Source organism: Nomascus leucogenys, chromosome 12 (assembly GCF_006542625.1).
Source record: "Nomascus leucogenys isolate Asia chromosome 12, Asia_NLE_v1, whole genome shotgun sequence".
NCBI classification, from domain to species: domain Eukaryota; kingdom Metazoa; phylum Chordata; class Mammalia; order Primates; family Hylobatidae; genus Nomascus; species Nomascus leucogenys.
The window spans coordinates 49,683,598-49,702,032 of record NC_044392.1 but is presented as its reverse complement, the minus strand read 5'-3'; the positions used below and the strand labels follow the sequence as shown (position 1 = coordinate 49,702,032).

At 47.1% G+C, this 18,435-nt stretch overlaps 1 protein-coding gene across 2 annotated transcripts in view; it reads left to right on the top strand.

Moving 5' to 3' along the window:
* The window catches only part of TUFT1 (tuftelin 1), a 43,482-nt gene extending 27,682 nt beyond the window's left edge, over positions 1-15,800 (top strand). For both annotated transcript variants that reach the window (XM_003259242.3, XM_012510967.2), the window contains 7 exons: positions 1,563-1,676; positions 6,168-6,296; positions 6,809-6,903; positions 10,638-10,743; positions 11,563-11,646; positions 13,161-13,261; positions 13,864-15,800. In XM_003259242.3, coding sequence (XP_003259290.2) covers positions 1,563-1,676; positions 6,168-6,296; positions 6,809-6,903; positions 10,638-10,743; positions 11,563-11,646; positions 13,161-13,261; positions 13,864-13,927 — 693 coding nt within the window. In that variant the 3' untranslated portion in view covers positions 13,928-15,800. The remainder of the gene's footprint in view (positions 1-1,562; positions 1,677-6,167; positions 6,297-6,808; positions 6,904-10,637; positions 10,744-11,562; positions 11,647-13,160; positions 13,262-13,863) is intronic.
* Positions 15,801-18,435: the final 2,635 nt, after the last annotated feature.

Genomic DNA, 18,435 nt, shown 5'->3' with positions numbered 1-18,435 from the left:
TCCTGTCAAGGCCTCTCACTGGTTTCAGGTTTTTGTTTTTTGTTTTTTTTTGCCTCTCCACCTCCTGCAAAAGGCACTCACTCTAATGAATTCAATATATGGCTAAATATGCCTGTAAAATGTTCAATATACACGATGAACTTGTGCTATATCTTCTTCCCTCTTTGTTCTTGTTTTCCCTGGTACCATGTTTTTTAGGATCTATCTACATTGCTGCATTAAAATCTAGTTCATTGCTTCTGCCTCCTACATGTAGTTTTATAACTTTTTTGCTTCATGTTATATTATATGATGAAATAATGTTTTCATGAAAGTTTTCCATGTCATTAAACAGTCTTATGAGAACACTCTTTGAAATAAGTGCATAATAGTTGTGTTCCAGGAGCCTTTTAAAGGCCATTGGCTCAGGTGAGGATTTAGGGAAATTGACTGGATAACTCATGACATCTAGATTTGGAATGCTATGATTCTAACCACTTGCTTTAGATGTGCAGCTTGGACTTTCTCCTTCCTTTGAATCATCATATTTGGCAAATACATTGTTGGCAACAAATTATAATAACACCTGGTAATATCTGTTTGGCCTCTTTCTTCTCACAAGCTCAAAGCTGTACCGGATGTTATCTTACCTAGTTTTGAGGCAGCCTGTAAGGCAGGGTGTGGTAGGGAGTGTACTGACTGCCTCACAGATAAAGAAATGAAGGCCCACAGGACTTCATTTCTTCATTATCACCCACAGGATGATAATGCAGAGACTGGGACCCTGTCTCCCTCCTCCCAGCCGAGAGTTCTGAGCTCTGGTTTGAAGGCGTTGCTGCTTCCCACTGCGCAAGACTGGGAGAGATTTTTCTATCAGACTCACAGGGAGCCCGTAATCGAAGTGTCTGGTGCCTGTGCAGCAGAGATGGGGGCGAGACCCTACATGTTAGCTCATCTCTAACCACCAGCCCACAGTTGGGTGTGTCTGGGAGAGACTGAGCAGTTACCTCGATGAGACACCTTTTTCCACGTCGAATCAGATTCCTGGACTCATTGCATGCTTTTGCCCTAAACCTGTCCATTCATCAGTAACCCTTTATATGCTGCTGTCAGTGCCAAAAGCTGAGAATGGTAAAGGATGTGTTTTTGGACCACTCCCTTTGTGATGGGTGCGACATAGTCCCTGTCCTGTGGGAACTCTAGTCCAAAGGGGAACATGGTCTCTGCTCTCAGAGAGCTGTAGGCGGATAGAGGGAAGCAGGACACACACCTACAGACAGCATCCACATATTCGCCAAGAAATCGATTAGTGGATACATACATGAAATATTACTGAGCATGTCCTAAAATAATTCGGTGTTTTGAGGCTAGCAGGGTTCTTTAGGATATGAAGGGACAATGTTTCATTGAATAACTCAGAATTCCTGGCTGCCTAAGGTAACTCTCCCCTTGTGTGATGACAGTTCTTTTTTGAGAGTGATCTGGATGAGATGGTCCAAACCAGTGTGTGCCTGGGAGGGGACCTTTTCTTACCGAGTCAGAAACTTGATGGCTTCCCCTTCCCTTCCTTGCTCTGGCTGTAGCTGGACACCTGTATAAATGACGATGTTGAGAGCTTGAGGAAGACTGTGCAGGACTTGCTGGCCAAGCTTCAGGAGGCCGAGCGGCAACACCAGTCAGACCGTGCGGCTTTTGAGGTGAGATTTGGGATTTGGGGAGAAGGTGCCCTAAGGGATGGGCTACTGAATGCAGGTGCCAGTGATGTCTCAGGTTGGACTTCCTGTCTCTCTGGCTGAGTGCCACAAACTGGAAAGGCAAGGCTGTGAAGCCTGGAATGCTTGTCTGCTTTTCCCTCTCCTGGACGTTTATACTGTTTACTGTCCAAGGCCAGCCCATAGTTCAAAGGTCACCTCGGGATTCTCTGCTCTGATGAGTTTGAGGCTGGTGCCCATCTGGGGCAGCTGGTGATTCAGAAGTCATTTCTGTCTGTGTCGTGGTAAGACTCTTGAGACTGTGCAGGCAAGGACTGCTGCTGGCATGTCACCCCCGAGTCTCCAGTGTCTGACGCAATACCTGGTATTAGATAAGTGCTCCATAAACGTGGACTGGATGAGTGACTAAATCTGTATTGTTGTAGAAAGAACTGCACTCATCAAATTGGAGGATTTGGGCTCTAAACTCAGCTTTGCTATGCAGAGCTTTGCGGTCTGGAATGAGTATCTTTTTTTCACTCTGCTGCCAAGCTGGAGTGCAGTGGCGCAATCTTGGCTCACTGCAACTTCTGCCTCCCAGGTTCAAGCAGTTCTCCTGCCTCAGCCTCCCGAGTAGCTGGGACTACAGGCACGTGCCACCACGCCCAACTAATTTTTGTGTTTTTAGAAGAGACGGGGTTTCACCTTGTTGGCCAGGATGGTCTCCATCTCCTGACCTTGTGATCCACCTGCCTCAGCCTCCCAAAGTGCTGGGATTAAAGGCGCGAGCCACCACGCCCAGCCTGGAATGAGTATATTAATTATTGTTATAGTACAGAAATCTATAAATGGAGAGTAAAAGCCCCCTACTATATGTGAGGTCTTCCATATTTTCTGGAAAATTCTTTGAGTATAAAACAAGGTACATGGGCAGTTTTCTTTCGTTCTTTCTTTGGAGACAGGGTCCCACTCTGTTGCCAGGCTTGAGTGCAGTCGCACAATCTTGGCTCAATGCAACCTCCATCTCCCGGACTCAAGCCATCTCCCACTTCAGCCTCCTGAGTAGCTGGGACAACAGGTGCACACCACCATGCCTGGCTAATTTTTGTGTTTTTTGTAGAGACAGGGTCTTGCCATGTTGCCCAGGCTGGTCTCAAACTCCTCGGCTCAAGCAGTCTGCGTGCCTCGGCCTCCCAAAACGTGGGGATTACAGGCATGAGCCACCACACCTGGCCCGTGGGCAGTTTTCCAACTGCTCTGTGTGAGGTTAACCATCTGTTACCTGCTTTTGTTCTTCCACAAGTAATGTATTCTTTGTGTCATAAATATGTTATGATGGGGTTATATCCTGCCTAGGCATGCTGGGAGCTGGTAAAAAGAGAAAGGCCAGCTTGAACTCTTCATTTTCATGGAATTGAGAAGGAGAATTTTTGAGAAGAGGCTTGGCGGTGAGGAAGAAGGGCACCAAGGATGATAAACTGCTTCTGTGTTAGCCGAAGTATTATTTGAACAAGTAGTTTAACCTCTCCGAGCATCTGTTTCAACTTTTGGAAAAGGGGTTAATGAAATACACCTTACAAGTTTGTTGTGTAGATCGAGTGAGGTAATATATGTGAGGGCACTTTATTATTCTGAAGGGTTTTAGAAATATAAGATAGTCTATATTTTTCTTAGCAATCAGTTTAACAAGGAGATTTTCCTATTTAAATAGCTTGGACTTAGGGTAATATTAAAATTAGTTTGTCATCTCAGAACAAAGTAGCTCTGTGTTGAAGAGGTATGTTGCATCTATTTCAGATTCCACAATTTGTATAATTCAGTTGGTGATGTATCAGTTGGTGACCAGCAGTTTCCTACCTTTTCCAAACAAAACAGGAGGAAAGGAAGGTTGAGGCTCTAGCACTGACCAGGTTGTGAATTTTGGAAAAAAATTTCTGCACTGAGAGGCATTATGAAGTTGTGGAAATTATAGAAATATTTGCTGGTTTTAATCACACATGGAGGAGTCTGCTGCTCTGGATTTCAGAGCCTGAGCAAAAGTGCCCTGACAGCTGTAGCCCACTGCCCAGAATTTAGAAGGGGTTATTTTTCTTAACCCCATAGTATGCAGCACCACCTGCAGTAGGAGATGCTTCTTCTTGCTGGGCGCTGTGGCTCACACCTGTAATCCCTCAGGAGGCCAAGGCAGGCGGATCCTTGAGCCTAGGAGTTTGAGACCAGCCTGGCCAATATGGATCTCGTCTCTACAAAAATAAAAAAATTAGCCCGATGTGGTGGAGCATGCCTGTGGTTCCAGCTGCTTGGAAGGCTGAGGTGGGAGGATCTTTGGAGCCCGGGAGGTGGAGGCTGCAGTGAGCTCTGATTGTACCACTGCACTCTAGCCTGGGCAACAGATTGAGACCTTGTCTAAAAAATAATAAATATAGTACATAAGTAATTTTTTTTTTAAAAAAAGAGGTGCTCCTTGGGTCATTCCCACTGTTGGGCTAGGTTGGCACACCTTTTTATAATTAAGAGGTTCCCTTGCGGGCAGGGTTGGCTGGAGCTACAGAGTCAAATGTGGAAGGGGAGTCTGTATTTTTTTTTTAACCTTTTGCTCCGACAGTGGGGTGCAAGAATCAGACCATGGCCTTGTTAACACTGTGCTTGAGCTCACATCAATCTAGGTGCAGTGTTTATTTATGTACATAAATAAACATAAATAAATGTACGTAAAATGTACATAAATAAAATTTTTTTAAAAAGGCCATACTTTTAAGTTCCTGCCTATGGGGATGGCCTATTTCAGGTTAATATGGGTCATATGAAGGCTTGTCTCAGTCTCCCCTAGTGAATTGGACTCCTTGGTCCACTTTTCTGAACCTATGGGTAGGAAGGGCAAGATGATCAATTACCATGAAAATAACTTGCCATTAAGCGTGGGTTTCCTGTTCTACCGGCTGCTTGCTGTCAAGAAGGATTTGCAGTGAGAGTGAGTTTGCTCTGGACAGGGCTGGCGTGTAGCATGGACACGTCCCATCACACATCACTCTGTGCCATACTTTCTCCTCCCCAGTTCTGACCTTGGGAGGGGCTGGACAAACTGGCTGCTGATGTTCTGTTTTCCCAGGGCTGGCTGCTAGGCTTTCCAGAAGTTACCTGGATTCTTTTTTAATAAATGATGAGCAGTCAGTGTGAGGTACCTGGGAAGCACCGAAATGGATGGTGAAGTATCTGGGTCCTAGCACTGGCTCTCATTCACTAGCTGGGTAACCTTGAATAGGTCAGTTGACCTTTACTTGTTAAAGCAGAAGGTTGGATTAGATGAACATCAGTTCTACTCACGATTTTTTGAGTAGTTACTGCATACAAGGTACTGTGGGAGCTCTGGAAGTGTAATGGTGCTCAGGTCTGTGCCATCAGGACACTGACAGTCTACTTCGGGGTGCACAGAGTGACTGGGCAAAATCTGTTCAATGCTATGAGAGGAAAGGCCGTGTGTTCCTTGTGTGTCCTCTCCCTGGGCACACAAAGGAAGGGCTCCTTCCCCAGGCTCGGAAGGCTCTCTGGAAGAAGGGGCGTCTAAGTGAGACCTGGAGGTTGAGTAGGAGTTGGAAAGACGCAAGTTGGAAGAAAGAAGGCAAGTTCTTTGCTTTCTCATTCTAACATTCTGCTTCTATCCTCTAAATTGGTTTCTCATCTCTGATAAAAGGCAAATTCAGCTGGTCACGGTGGCTCACTCCTGTAATCCCAGCACTTTAGGAGGCCCAGGTGGGCGGATCACCTGAGGTCAGGAGTTCCAGACCAGCCTGACCAACATGGAGAAACCCCGTCTCTAATAAAAATACAAAATTAGCTGGGCGTGGTGGCACATGCCTGTAATCCCAGCTACTCGGGAGGCTGAGGCAGGAGAATCACTTGAACCCAGGAGGCAAAGATTGCAGTGAGCCAAGATCGCGCCATTGCACTCCAGCCTGGGTAACAAGAGTGAAACTCTGTCTCAAAAAATAAATAAATAAGACAAATTCTTCCTGATGCTTAGTAGCCCTTCCGGGTGCCATTTTGGCTGTTGTGTGTGGGCTCTATTGCTGGAGGTGAGGGGGAAGGTGTTGAGGAGACAGAAGAAAGGAACTGGAGGTATCCTCCCTGGGATTATTTGCTTTTGAATTTGTAGGAAAGCCACAACATTGGGTTAAGCTTGGGTGGTGTTGGAGGGTTCATGGGGAAGTTGAAGGAGTCACCTATCTGAAAAGTGGTGCTTGTGGGTTCCAGGTGTCACTTTAAAGTGGACCTCAATCAACTGTGAGCCACTTAACCCTGGAAATAGACTTACTCTGCTGGAGTGCTGAGGTGGTCCTGTGCAGTGAAGGGGAGGTGGTGGTGTGCCCATCAGTGTCACCACCTTTCTCCCGTCATGGCTCCAGAGCCACCCAGGTTCCTGGGTTCTTTTCTAAGGTTTTTTTTCCACGTTTGCTCTTTTTTCCACACCATTTAACATATTCCTGCCCCGTGTTTTAGGTCACACTCAGCCAGTACCAGAGAGAAGCAGAACAAAGTAATGTGGCCCTTCAGAGAGAGGAGGACAGAGTGGAGCAGAAAGAGGCAGAAGTCGGAGAGCTGCAGAGGCGCTTGCTAGGGATGGAGATGGTAATTGGGGTATCTTGCTTGTCAGTGCCTGGACTCCTGGGCTGGAAGGGGCCTGCAGGTGGATTGAAACAGTTGCCGAGACCCTTCTTTTCCAAGCATCTCCAGAAAAGTGCACTTCGCAGCTTCCTTTGGCAGATCCCTTGGAATACCTTTTAGCCTTCAAGGAATTAGCCTCCCCCTAACTAGAGTTGATCCTATTTCCACATTAGATTCCTGTACAGATGACCCTTTTAAAGTGCTGGTTTCTCAGGGACTGGCAGCCATAGCTGGCGAGTGGGCCTGCATGATGCAGGGCTGGGTTCTGCCTCAGGGCAGCTGGGTGAGGCTGAGTGAGAGTGGGAAGGGTTCTCCTCGTCGAGGGAGGGCGCCCCATCAAACCAGCTCATCTTGCTGCTCTTTGGCAGCTGTCCAGGCCCAGTAGGGGCTAAGTCCCAGCCTGGCGCCCATCTCACCCCAAATGCAGAAACTGTTGCCATCTTCTCATCCTAGATTTTCTTTTGTGGCCCACCCAGGAGCATCAGGCCTTACTGGCGAAAGTCAGGGAAGGGGAGGTGGCCCTAGAGGAACTTCGGAGCAACAATGCTGACTGCCAAGCAGAACGAGAAAAGTAAGGGCTTGGCTCTTGTTCATGATGAAGTTGGGTTGCAGGGAGGGGAGGGCAGGCCATACAGCCTGTTGCTCCTGTGGTGGCCTGGTCTGGGGAGGAAGCTGGTGCTGATGTCAGATCTTCCAGCTGTGACTCACCGTGAGCTTGCTCAGGGTAGAGCCCCACCCAAGAGATACCATTTGGGAGGCTGCGATCTCCAGGGAGTTCATTTTCCATGGGGTAATAACCTAAAGAAAAGGCTTTCACAGTTTTAGAGCCAAGGGCAAGCAAGAGCTGGTGGAGCATCTGCTGTTGCTGTGTGTCATTCCACAGATTAGTGCAGTGGATATGTTATGCCTTTGTTTCCTCCCCACCGAAACAAAAACTGACTGTAGACTGTTTGAGGGTAAAATTGATTAACAGTCATGCTGATGAAAAATGGAATGAGCAGCTTCATGAGGAGATACTGAACTTCTTGTTACATGAAGCAATGCAGATAGAAACTGAGAACCACCTGTCAGCAGGGTCCCGTAGGTGATCACTGAGATCCTTTCTACCTCCAAGGTGAGAGGGATTTGCAAATTCCCTCTGATCAGAGGAAATCAGAGGCCCCAGACAACCAATGAAGCCTACAGAGCAAAGATTGTGCCTTCTAGAACTTCAGGAATTTGGAAATTATGCTGTTGGCAATTAATAAATAAGACCTCAAATGGTAAATCACATTTAACATCAGCATATTTGGTTTGATCGTCATTGTATAAGGTGGACCTTTTTTAGTTCAACAAGACATTATCTGAAGGGCCTTTTAAGGAATTCCAAGATGAACAGGCACAATTCTTGCCCTTCAGGGCCCCTCATTCTTCTGGAGGCATTTTCTGTCCTTTAGGATAACCTAGATTTCACCTTCCTGGCATGGAAAATACACACATCATATTGTAGCCTCCTTTCTGACTGGACTTATATCAGAATTAATATCAGAATTAGTCAGCACTCCTTCCTCAGTGGGTAGGTGCACATGGGCAGAGCAAGAGAGACAAAAAGGACTAGATCATCGGAAGCCAGGGCTTGGGAATGGCAGTGACAGCTGTACCATGTACATGCTGATTTTCTACCTAAAAGGAGACTGAGAAGTAGGGCATTGAAGAGCTGAAGGTGGAAATTTAGAATGCTTGGAGTTTAGGAAGGATAAGGGGTAGCTCATGTTGCTTCGTACCCCAAGCAGCATACGCTTGTCAGGCAGAACTGGGGAGTGATGGATTCTTCAGGGGCCCAGACCCCAGGATACTCTCCCAAGTAGCCTGACTAAAGGAAGACTGTTCCTCTACTTATAACACTTCGTACACCAAATATATGGGTTTTCCATACCAAGCACTTCTCCAATTCTCAGTTGATACCAGCTGGGCAGCCTACACTTCAATTCTGAGATGACCCAGAGTTAGTGCAGAACCACAGGTTAAGGGCCAGTCCTGCAAGACTGCCCCTACTTCAGATGCCAGTCACAAGTAGTGGGGTCTAGGGTACCTACACTTCTGTCCAACTTGGCTATAAATTGGGGGTTCCCATATCCTCTTTTCAGGTTTGATAACTTGCTGTAATGGGTTTGCTGTCATAGAATTCAGGTAAACATTTTCCTTATTTATTTATTTATTTTTTGAGACCGAGTCTCACTCTGTCGCCCAGGCTGGAGTGCAGTGGTGCAATCTCGGCTCACTGCAACCTCTGCCTCCCGGGTTCAGCCTCAGCCTCCTGGGTAGCTAGGACTACAGGGGTGTGCCACCACGCCTGGCTAATTTTTTGTATTTTTAGTAGAGACGGGGTTTCACCATGTTGGCCAGGCTGGTCTTGAACTCCTGACCTCAAGCAATCCGCCCGCCTTGGCCTCCCAAAGTGCTGGGATTATAGGCGTGAGCCACCGCACCTGGCCTACTTATTTTTTTAATTTAAAAATTTTTTCATTAACACAGGGTCTTGCCATGTTGCCCAGGCTGGTCTCGAACTCCTGGGCTCAAGCAATCCTCCCACCTCACCTTCCTAAAGTGCTGGGATTATATTCATGAGCCACTGCACCTGGCCAACATTTCACTTATTACTGGCTTATGATAAAGGATAATATAAAGGATTCAAATGAACAGACAGATGAGGTACATAGGGCAAGGTCAGCATGTGGATGCATTAAGCAAGCTGGAAGCTCTGAACCTCTTCGTTTAGGGTTCTTGTGGAGGTTCGTCACATAGGCATGATTGATTAAATTATTGGCCACTGGTGATTAGTTTAGTCTCTAGCTCCTATCCCCCGTCCCTTTCCCAGAGGTTAGGGGGAGTTGTGGGGCTGAAAGTTTCAACCCTTTAGTCATGCCTTGGTCTTTTCACTAGCCCCATCCTGAAGCTATCTAGGGACCCCAGCCACTAGTCATCATTAGCATACAAAAAGACACTCATCAGTCTTGGAGATGCCAAGGCTCAGGAACCAGGGAATGTGACCAAATATTATAACAAAACATAGGCGCTGTATGTCAGGAACCAGGACAGAGACCCATTGTATATTTCTTATTATTTTACACTGCCCTTTGGGGGATCTTGGCTCAGTTTGCTTAGAAGATGCAAAGGAAGCAACAGTGGTTTGGGAATCAGGAGACCTAGAAACAAAATTATGTGAAGACGCTTTAAGGAGCCTCAAATCATGTCTTCCTCCTCCAAATCCCTGCCAACAGCTTGATGGTGTTGAGTATAATAATCCCAGCTCCAACTGGGCATGGTGGCTCACACCTGTAATCCTAGCACTTTGGGAGGCCGGGACAGGAGGATTGCTTGAGTTTAAGAGTTCGAGATCAGCCTGGCCAACATGGTGAGACTGTCTCCATAAAAAAAATTTTTTTTAATTAGCCAGGTGTGGTGGCATGGGCCTGTGGTCCCAGCTACATGGGAGACTGAGGTAGCAGGATTGCTTGAGCCCAGGAGGTCAACCTGGCAATGAGCTATGTTTGCATTACTACACTCCAACCTGGGCTGCAGAGTGAGACCCTGTCTCTGGAAAAAAAAAAAAAAAAAAAAAAAAAAAAAAAAAAAAGATCGGGGGGTGGGGGGAGATCCTAGCGTCTACTTGAATCTTTCCAGTAACGAGGAGTTCATTACACATGAGACTGCCCACTTTCTGACAGCTTTGATACTGAGAAAGTCTTTCCTGTGTTAATATAAAAACAGCTTCCCTGGAACCATCTACCTGTTGCTTCTAGATTTACCCTCCAGAGTTATCCAGAATGGCTTATCCCTTCTAACCTTTCCGAGCCTCAGTTTCCTCACTTAGACTAGGTGATCACTGATGATGCTTCCAATGTGATATTCTTTTTTTTTTTTGTTAGACAAAGTCTTGCTCTATCTTGCTCTGTCACCCAGGCTGGAGTGCAGTGGCGCCATCTTGGCTCACTGCAACCTCTGCCTCCTGGGTTCAAACGATTCTCGTGCCTCAGCCTCCTGAGTAGCTGGGACTACAGGCACGCACCACCACACTTGGCTAATTTTAGTATTTTTAGTACAGATGGGGTTTCACCATGTTGGCCAGGCTGGTCTTGAACTCCTGACCTCAGTGCTTCCAATGTGATGTTCTAAGGTACCCACCACCTACTCTTCAGGGCAGCCTACAGGGGAATCAGGCAAAGGGAATCATATTAATGGGAACCTCCCAAGCTCAAGGCTCTTCCTGTGACTGGGTAAATAAGTCTTATTCCCTTGCCTCAGCCTTCTGTTCTTTATCCCCAGGGCTGCTACCCTGGAAAAGGAAGTAGCCGGGTTGCGGGAGAAGATCCACCACTTGGATGACATGCTCAAGAGCCAGCAGCGGAAAGTCCGGCAAATGATAGAGCAGGTAAGCTGGGCTGGTTTATAACCTGCCCTCAGGGAGTCACCCCAAGTCTATGCTCTTATTTGTTTCCTAGGAAGCTTGACTTATATTCATGCATTTCCCATGTCAAACATTTATAGCTACCAATTACCAGGTTCAGGTTATTAGGATTTGCTTTTCTCCCATCTTTCCCCTACTGTTTCGTTTGTTTGTTTGCTATTTGGCCTCTGCTTTCCAAGAGGAAAGGACGGAAAAGGTTAATTTGTCGTATACTCTGTGAAGAGTGTGGGTAAATGAGTAGTTGAGTCATAATAAACTCTGTTACCTGTGCAGATTATCAGTCTTTGAGCCTCATGGCTGCTTTCCTGCCTTACCCCACCTGATCTTGAGGGTAGCATACTTAGGATTTGTCTATTTGCAGAATTGTTTTGAGAGCCTAAGGCCCCGTAACTGGGAGGTTGTATGTGCTTCATGTCAGCTCCGTTAGTGTCTGTTTTATTTACTGCTGTTTTCCATTATCTAGAACAGAGTCAGTCATATAGTAAGTACTCAAATATGTCTCGAATGAAAAGATAATTTGTATTTTCCAAAGCCATATGGAATGGGTTTTGTCATTCATTATTTTGGATTCTCAGGGTGGTATTCCCCTCACACACTCCTCACTCCCACTTCTGGGATAATCAAGAGTTTAATATTGACTGAAATGAAGCCTTTGTAGAAAAGCTAATGAAGTCATATGGAGTTGCAGGGCTCTGCTGGCTTCCCCAGCAGCTGGGGTGAAGTCTGGTGAGTGTGTAATGAGTCATTGCAAAATGAGCTCCAGTGTCTCCCACACCTTTGCAGCTCCAGAATTCAAAAGCTGTGATCCAGTCAAAGGACGCCACTATCCAGGAGCTCAAGGAGAAAATCACCTATCTGGAGGCAGAGGTGTGTGCGCTGGGCAGCCCAGCAGGGGAACGGGACTCTTGAAGAGAAGGTGGACATAAGGGAGACAAAGGTTATGAGGGGTCTTTGTCATGTCTTGCTGCTGCTCTGAAGTGAATACCTAGGGTGGTTGGTTGACTTTCAGTTCAGTTGAGTAAACATTTTCTGAGAACCTTCAGGAAGCTGCTAACAATGACGAGATGACCACCCCCCGGCCCCGCCTTCCACAGACATGTCATCATGGTGCAAGCCACATGCCATGGCTGCACACGGCTAATTCTGACCCTCCAGGCTTTGCAAAGGAGCTGGCAATGGTGCTGGGCTGTGAAGGAGGAGGAGGCAGTCATACAGATAGAGTCTTTTCCAGGGCTAGATTACCTAACGAGTTGCCTTCCTAGTCTAATTTCCACTTTGCCACAGGGCCCTACCTATCTGTTGACTACCAGAAGATCACTTTGCAAACACTCTGTGAAGATCCCTTGTAGTGAGGGAGATAAATGGGAGAAAGGGTTATCTTTAGAGAGTTTGCAGTCGGCTGGGCGTGGTGGCTCACGCCTGTAATCCCAGCACTTTGGGAGGCCGAGGCGGGTGGATCATGAGGTCAGGAGATTGAGACCATCCTGGCTAACTCAGTGAAACCCCGTCTCTACTAAAAATACAAAAAATTAGCCGGGCGTGGTGGCAGGCGCCTGTAGTCCCAGCTATCGGGAGGCTGAGGTAGGAGAATGGCCTGAACCCGGGAGGCGGAGCTTGCAGTGAGCTGAGATCGCGCCACTGCACTCCAGCCTGGGCGACAGAGCCAGACTCCATCTCAAAAAAAAAAAAAAAAAAAAAAAGAGTTTGCAGTCTATAGTCAGAGATAAAATGTGTATTTTTAAAAAGACCAAAGAATGCTTTATAGAACAGCATATCAACAAAGGCAAGTGAGTATCTCAACAGAGGACAAAAAATTATATATAGGGGCCAGGTGCAGTGGCTCATGCCTGTAATCCCAGCACTTAGGGAGGTTGAGGCGGTAGGATTGCTCGAGGCCAGGAGTTCAAGACCTAGGCAACACAGTGAGACTTTGTCTCTGAAAAAGAAAATTTTTTTTTAATTAGCCAGATGTGGTGGCATGCATCTGTAGTCCAGTTACTTGGGAGACTTAAGGGAGAGGATCACTTGAACCCAGGAGGTCGAGGCTGCAGTGAGCTATAATCACGCCACTGCACGCCAGCCTGGGCAACAGAGTGAGACCCTATCTCAAAAAAAAAAAAAAAGAACTGCATGTAGAGGACATACAGGAAACCATCAGTCTGTCAGTGTTGTACAGAGTTATGGAGGAGCAGGTATTGGAGGATAAGCACAATCTATGGTAATGAAGATGAGGCAAGTGGGTATCCAGGTGGTGGCATGCATGGTGGGGGTAGAGGCAACAGCAGCACAAACACAGGCGGAGAGACCAGAATGCACTAGCTGAATGTGGCACCCAGGAACCCAGAAAAAGGCCAACTCTAACCCCTAAGCTTGTGTTACAGAATTTAGAGATGCACGACCGGATGGAACACCTGATAGAAAAACAAATCAGTCACGGCAACTTCAGCACCCAGGCCCGGGCCAAGACAGAGAACCCGGGCAGGTGAGTGAGCGCATGTAGGTAGAATGGGGCCAGGGAGGAGGGCAGGAAGGAGGGACAGAGCTATGTAGAAACTTTAGTGCTAAGGCAAGAACAAGGCTCCTTTAAATCCAACTTTCCTCCCTCAGTCTGACCCATTGTTTGCCAGAACCATTTTCTAACCCAATTAGAGTAGAACCTGTTACCACAAGCCCAAGGAGGTCCATGAATGGCTTTTAGAGATGTATGAACCACCCGAAATGGTAGGCAAAATTTAGTTATAATGTTTGTATATTTCTAGGGAGAGTGTATTTTGCCTCTAAGAGATTCAGAAAAGGACCCATGATCTTGACAAAATCGGGAATCACAGCTATATCCACTTCTCAGTTGTTTAACTGCCCCTGTCTTTTCTTCACCCTTGCTACAAGACACATGTATCATGCCCCAAATCTTCTCCTAGTTGTCACTGATAATTACTGTTTTAAAGCACTTGGAACCCAAGTGATCAGCCAGCACTGCAGTGTAGGATTCCAGAGGCCAACGTGAAGATTCCAGGGGCTCTGTGAAGGGTGGGCCACAACACAGCTGTTCCCAGCATAACTCAGTGTTTCCAACCTTCTTTTCAGTATTAGGATATCCAAGCCCCCTAGCCCGAAGCCCATGCCTGTCATCCGAGTGGTGGAAACCTGAGCTGCCTGGAGATGGATGCTGCCATTGCTGCTGCCTCTGCCTTGGAGAAGCCCACTGCCCCTGTTGGCTGTTAACATTGACTTTGACTTCCTGACTGTCCCCTGGCTGCACCCAGGACTTAGGGCTCCTGTGTCTCACCATTCCCAAGCTCCTGGCCACTCTAAGCTGGGCAGATGGAGCATGAGCACCTATTCAAGGCACTGCAGCCCTTTGGAAGACATTGTCCTGCAAGCAGGAGCCAGGGCAGTATCTATATTCCTACAGTGACTATTTTTCTCTGTAGAGAGCCTCCCTTCTGTTGTAGACTGGACTCTGGCTGCCCCATAAGCCAGGCCTTCATCAGATTGGGAGAGGTGACAAGATTTGCCTCAGCCCTAAAAGCTGGAGACACAGATGTCCAGAGTGATTGGAGAAGGTCCTGGGGGAATGAAATTCCTTCCACAAACACAGCTCAGTCCTTAGCAACAAACTGTTTGTTTTTCTACTTGCTCCATCTGCAGCCTACGCTGCCTTGGCCTCCTGCAGACAGATAGTGGGGTTACCTGGCAAGGCCTGGTGAGAGCCGGTGAACCTAAGCTTTGACTGGGTGGCCTTGTCTTTCTGGGGAGGAGAGAATGTACATTCAGGGAGTAGCCTTTTGTGGAAAAATTCTCTAGGGCTACAGACAGTCATGTGTGACTTCTCTCTGCTGTGAAAACTCCCAGAGTCTCTTTAGGGATTTTCCCTAAGGTGCACCACCAGGCACACCTCAGTCTTCTTGACCCAGAGCCTGAAAACTGTTTTCACTGGGTTCCACCAGTACCAGCAAAATCCTCTTTGTATTTATTTTGCTAAGTTATCGGTGGTTTTGCTTACATCTCATGATTGATATAATACCAAAGTTCTATAGCCTTCTCTTGCAGTGTTTGGATTTGCTTGAAACTGGGAAAACTGTTCCCATTAGGCTTGTTAATGTCAGAGTGACACTGTTATAAATATTTCTCTCCCTTTCCTCTGCCTGTTTCTTCTCTCTTTCTCCTTCAAACTTGATCTGCAGCTCAGGAAGGTGAGTATACTTTCCCTGAGGCTTTGGGGTCAGAGTATATGTTGTTTGGAGAAAGAGGGCAATCAGGACTCTTCTGGGGCCCAGATGAGTTCTTCACTAGCCCTTCCGAACCCCTTGCTCCATAATTGGTCTTTTATCCTGGCTCTGAATGACCCTGCAGGTCATCATGGTTTTCTTTTTTTATTGTTTTGTTTTTTTTTGAGACAGAGTCTCACTTTGTCACCCAGGCTGGAGTGCAGTGGCACGATCTCGGCTCAGTGCAACCTCCGCCTCCCGGATTTAAGCGATTCTTCTGCCTCACCCTCCAGAGTAGCTGGGACTACAGGTGTGCCACCATGCCTGGCTGATTTTTGTATTTTTAGTAGAGACGGGGTTTCACCATACTGGCTAGGCTGGTCTTGAACTCCTGACCTCAGGTGATCCACCCGCCTCGGCCTCCCAAAGTGCTGGGATTACAGGCTTGAGCCACTGCACCCGGCCCATGGTGTTTTTCTTTAGGGCTCTTCCTACAGCCTGGAGAAGTAGATAGGCATCAGAGTATGGTACTATAGGAATCAGAAAAATTCAAAACAAATGTGGATTAAGTGTTTAGGCTCTATGTGGCTCACAACCAGAAGCCTTAAGTCTGTGTTTTTGTGTCTCAAGACTGGGCTCACATTCTGGCTTTGTCTATAACAATGCTCTGGGACTTCAGGGAGTTCCCTCATTTGTAAAATGAGGGGGGTCAGAGCAGGTGATCTCCATGTTTCTTCCCATTCTGATATTGTTGTCTGTGGCATATTCTTTGTATGGCGAATTTAATAAATTATATTAATGTGTCTCCTTGAACTCCTGGTCTGATTTCCTTTCACTTTTCAGGGAGGATGAAAGAAGAACATTTTAGTGCTTCTTGGAAGATGGGCACCCTGTTATCCACATGTTGGAGGTGTGGTCCAAACATCCCAAATGCCATGATATGAGGACTTCGTGGCATTTATAGAGGTATTAGAAGAAGCTCAGCTCCGTGGTCTGAGTCGTGATTGTAGGAGGCAGCCTCTAACTTTAGCTTTGACCCTCTCTGGAGCAATGGCCTTGTAGGATCCCTAAGCCTGGCCGCATTGTGTCTCATTTGGAAGAGATAGAGGTAGAGTCCTGTGATTACATAGAGATAGAACAGCAGCACTGGAGGTAGATGAGTAACTGCATGCCTTCTGCAGAAATGAAAAGCACTCTGGAAATGCTGACTGCAGCTGTTCAAGGGGGTTTGTTTCTGGCTGTCTCTGGGCATCATTCAATTAGTCTCATGATTTTTTTTTTCCTTTCTGCCAAGAAGGCAGTTGACTGCAGGGCCAAATAGGGACATAGCTGAATTTACGCGAATCTTCTCTGGGCCAAAGAAACCAGAAACACAACACCCCCTCATCCCTGGCTAGTTTCCTTTCTAGCTCCCATTTCTCTTCTTCAATTGAAAGAGTGTACATTTTTCTCTGACTTCTTTTCTTCCCCCTTCTGCTTCTCAGCCAATTCACACCACAGGCTTCAAACACATTGGAAACCTCTTTCCTTTCCAGACCCGAATTTGTCTTCTGACACCCGTGGCTCTCTTCTTTCTCTGGCAGTCTTGTTTGGCATGGGTAGATCTAGACTGTACTTGTTCTCAGAATATTAACAGGGCGGAAGCAGGGCGGGGTTGACCAAGGTGCCAAGAAGACTCACAGGGCTGGAGGAATACTGGAGTGAGTGTGCTGCCGCACACGAAGGGGAGGCTCCCGCCCGGCCTCCTGTGCTCAGTGGGAGGAGCCAAGATTTGGGTTGCAGATAATGGAGCAGTCTGGAGGCATTCCAGAGACTCGAACCAGGGGTCTAAGAGAGTCCTTGGACAAAAGCATGCCACTGGTGTATATTTCCTAGAGTTTAGTTATGCCACAACCAAAGAGAGTAGGGGCATGCCACAGGGGAGCGGGGGGCACGGGTTTGGAAAGGGAATGTAGTCAGGGAAATATAGTTTGTATCTTGGAGATCTTGTCAATTAGAGACGGAGAATGGGGGACTAGAGGAGAATGAGATAGTGTTCAGGGCCTGAAGAAAAGGTGTGGCGAGTAAGGTGCTCCTGGCTTTAGTGGCCTGTTTATTGCCTATGTTTTGTCATTTTTAAGCCAACTCCTCTGTGCTGCCTTAATATTTTGTGGAGGGAGGATAGAGTCTGATTCCCTGGGACCTCTGCCATGAAGGCCTGTTTCTTTGAGCTGGGTGTTGAGAGCTGCTCAGACATGCAGCCGTCATCAACAGCGTCCTGTAAACCTGGAGCGTCAGCCCAGCATGGGAAAAGCAGCAGCAGCACCCTGCCTGCCGAACAACTGCCCCGTCTTCCCCGTCTTCCCCATCTTCGTCTGTTCTTTCCCCTGCACAGAAAAAAAGCCTGGCAGTGACACAGTATTTCAACCAAATGGTGCATTGGAAATTTTTTCGAACTAAGTTTCTAAGGCCAAGAATTGATTGGCTCATTTTCGTCTCTATTTAAAAGTACCTTTTGCTATGAAATGTCCCACTAGGAAGTGTTTCCACTTTGGAAAGGAAAGGTGCTCTGACATGGCAGGAGTTAAAGCAACTTAATTATGCTGGGCACAGTGGCTCACGCCTGGAATCTCAGCACTTTGGGAGGCTGAGGGGGGCGGATCACTTGAGGCCAGGAGTTTGAGACCAGCCTGGCCAACACAGTGAAATCCCGTCTCTACCAAAACATACAAAAATTAGCCAGGTGTGGTGTCGGGTGCCTGTAGTCCCATCTACTCTGAAGGCTGAGGCGGGAGAATCGCTTGAACCCCAGAGGCGGAGGTTGCAGTGAGCAGAGATCACCCACTGCACTCCAGCCTGGGCGACAGAGCAAGACTCCATCACACACACACACACACACACACACACACACACACACACAGCAACTTAATTTGAGGAGGGTAACAACCTTTGGGTTGGAAAAGCAAGCAGCTTTCCCTCTTTAACCAGCTCTTTAGTGTGTGTTGCTGTTTTCTGCACGGCCTCTAATAATCCCCTGGCTTCCTCATTCCTCAGAGCCAAGCATCACTGACCTTGGGCCTGAGCTCCTTCAGGCTGTGACTCAACAACACATGTTAGCCTAGGGCCCTTGGCCTCTTTTTTCATACTTCAATTTAGGACTTTAGCTTTGCGAGGAGAAATTGCTTCCTGTCTCCCCTGTCCAAGTTCTAAGCAGGATGGTCTTGAAACTCCAAAGTTGGAGACCTAAATATTCTCTATTCCCTCTTTCTCCAAGGAAAATCCATACCCAGGCTGAAGATAAAGATGTTTCTTAAAGGTAATTTCTAGCACAGCATGCTCTGTGACAGTGAGACCTACTTTAAACACAAAATGTGTGTGGCTTTTCTGCTGGAATTTCTCTTCTCCTGGAGCCCCTGGGACACAGAATTGAGGGTAGATAGTAGCAGGATAATTAATTTCCTAAAAGGTG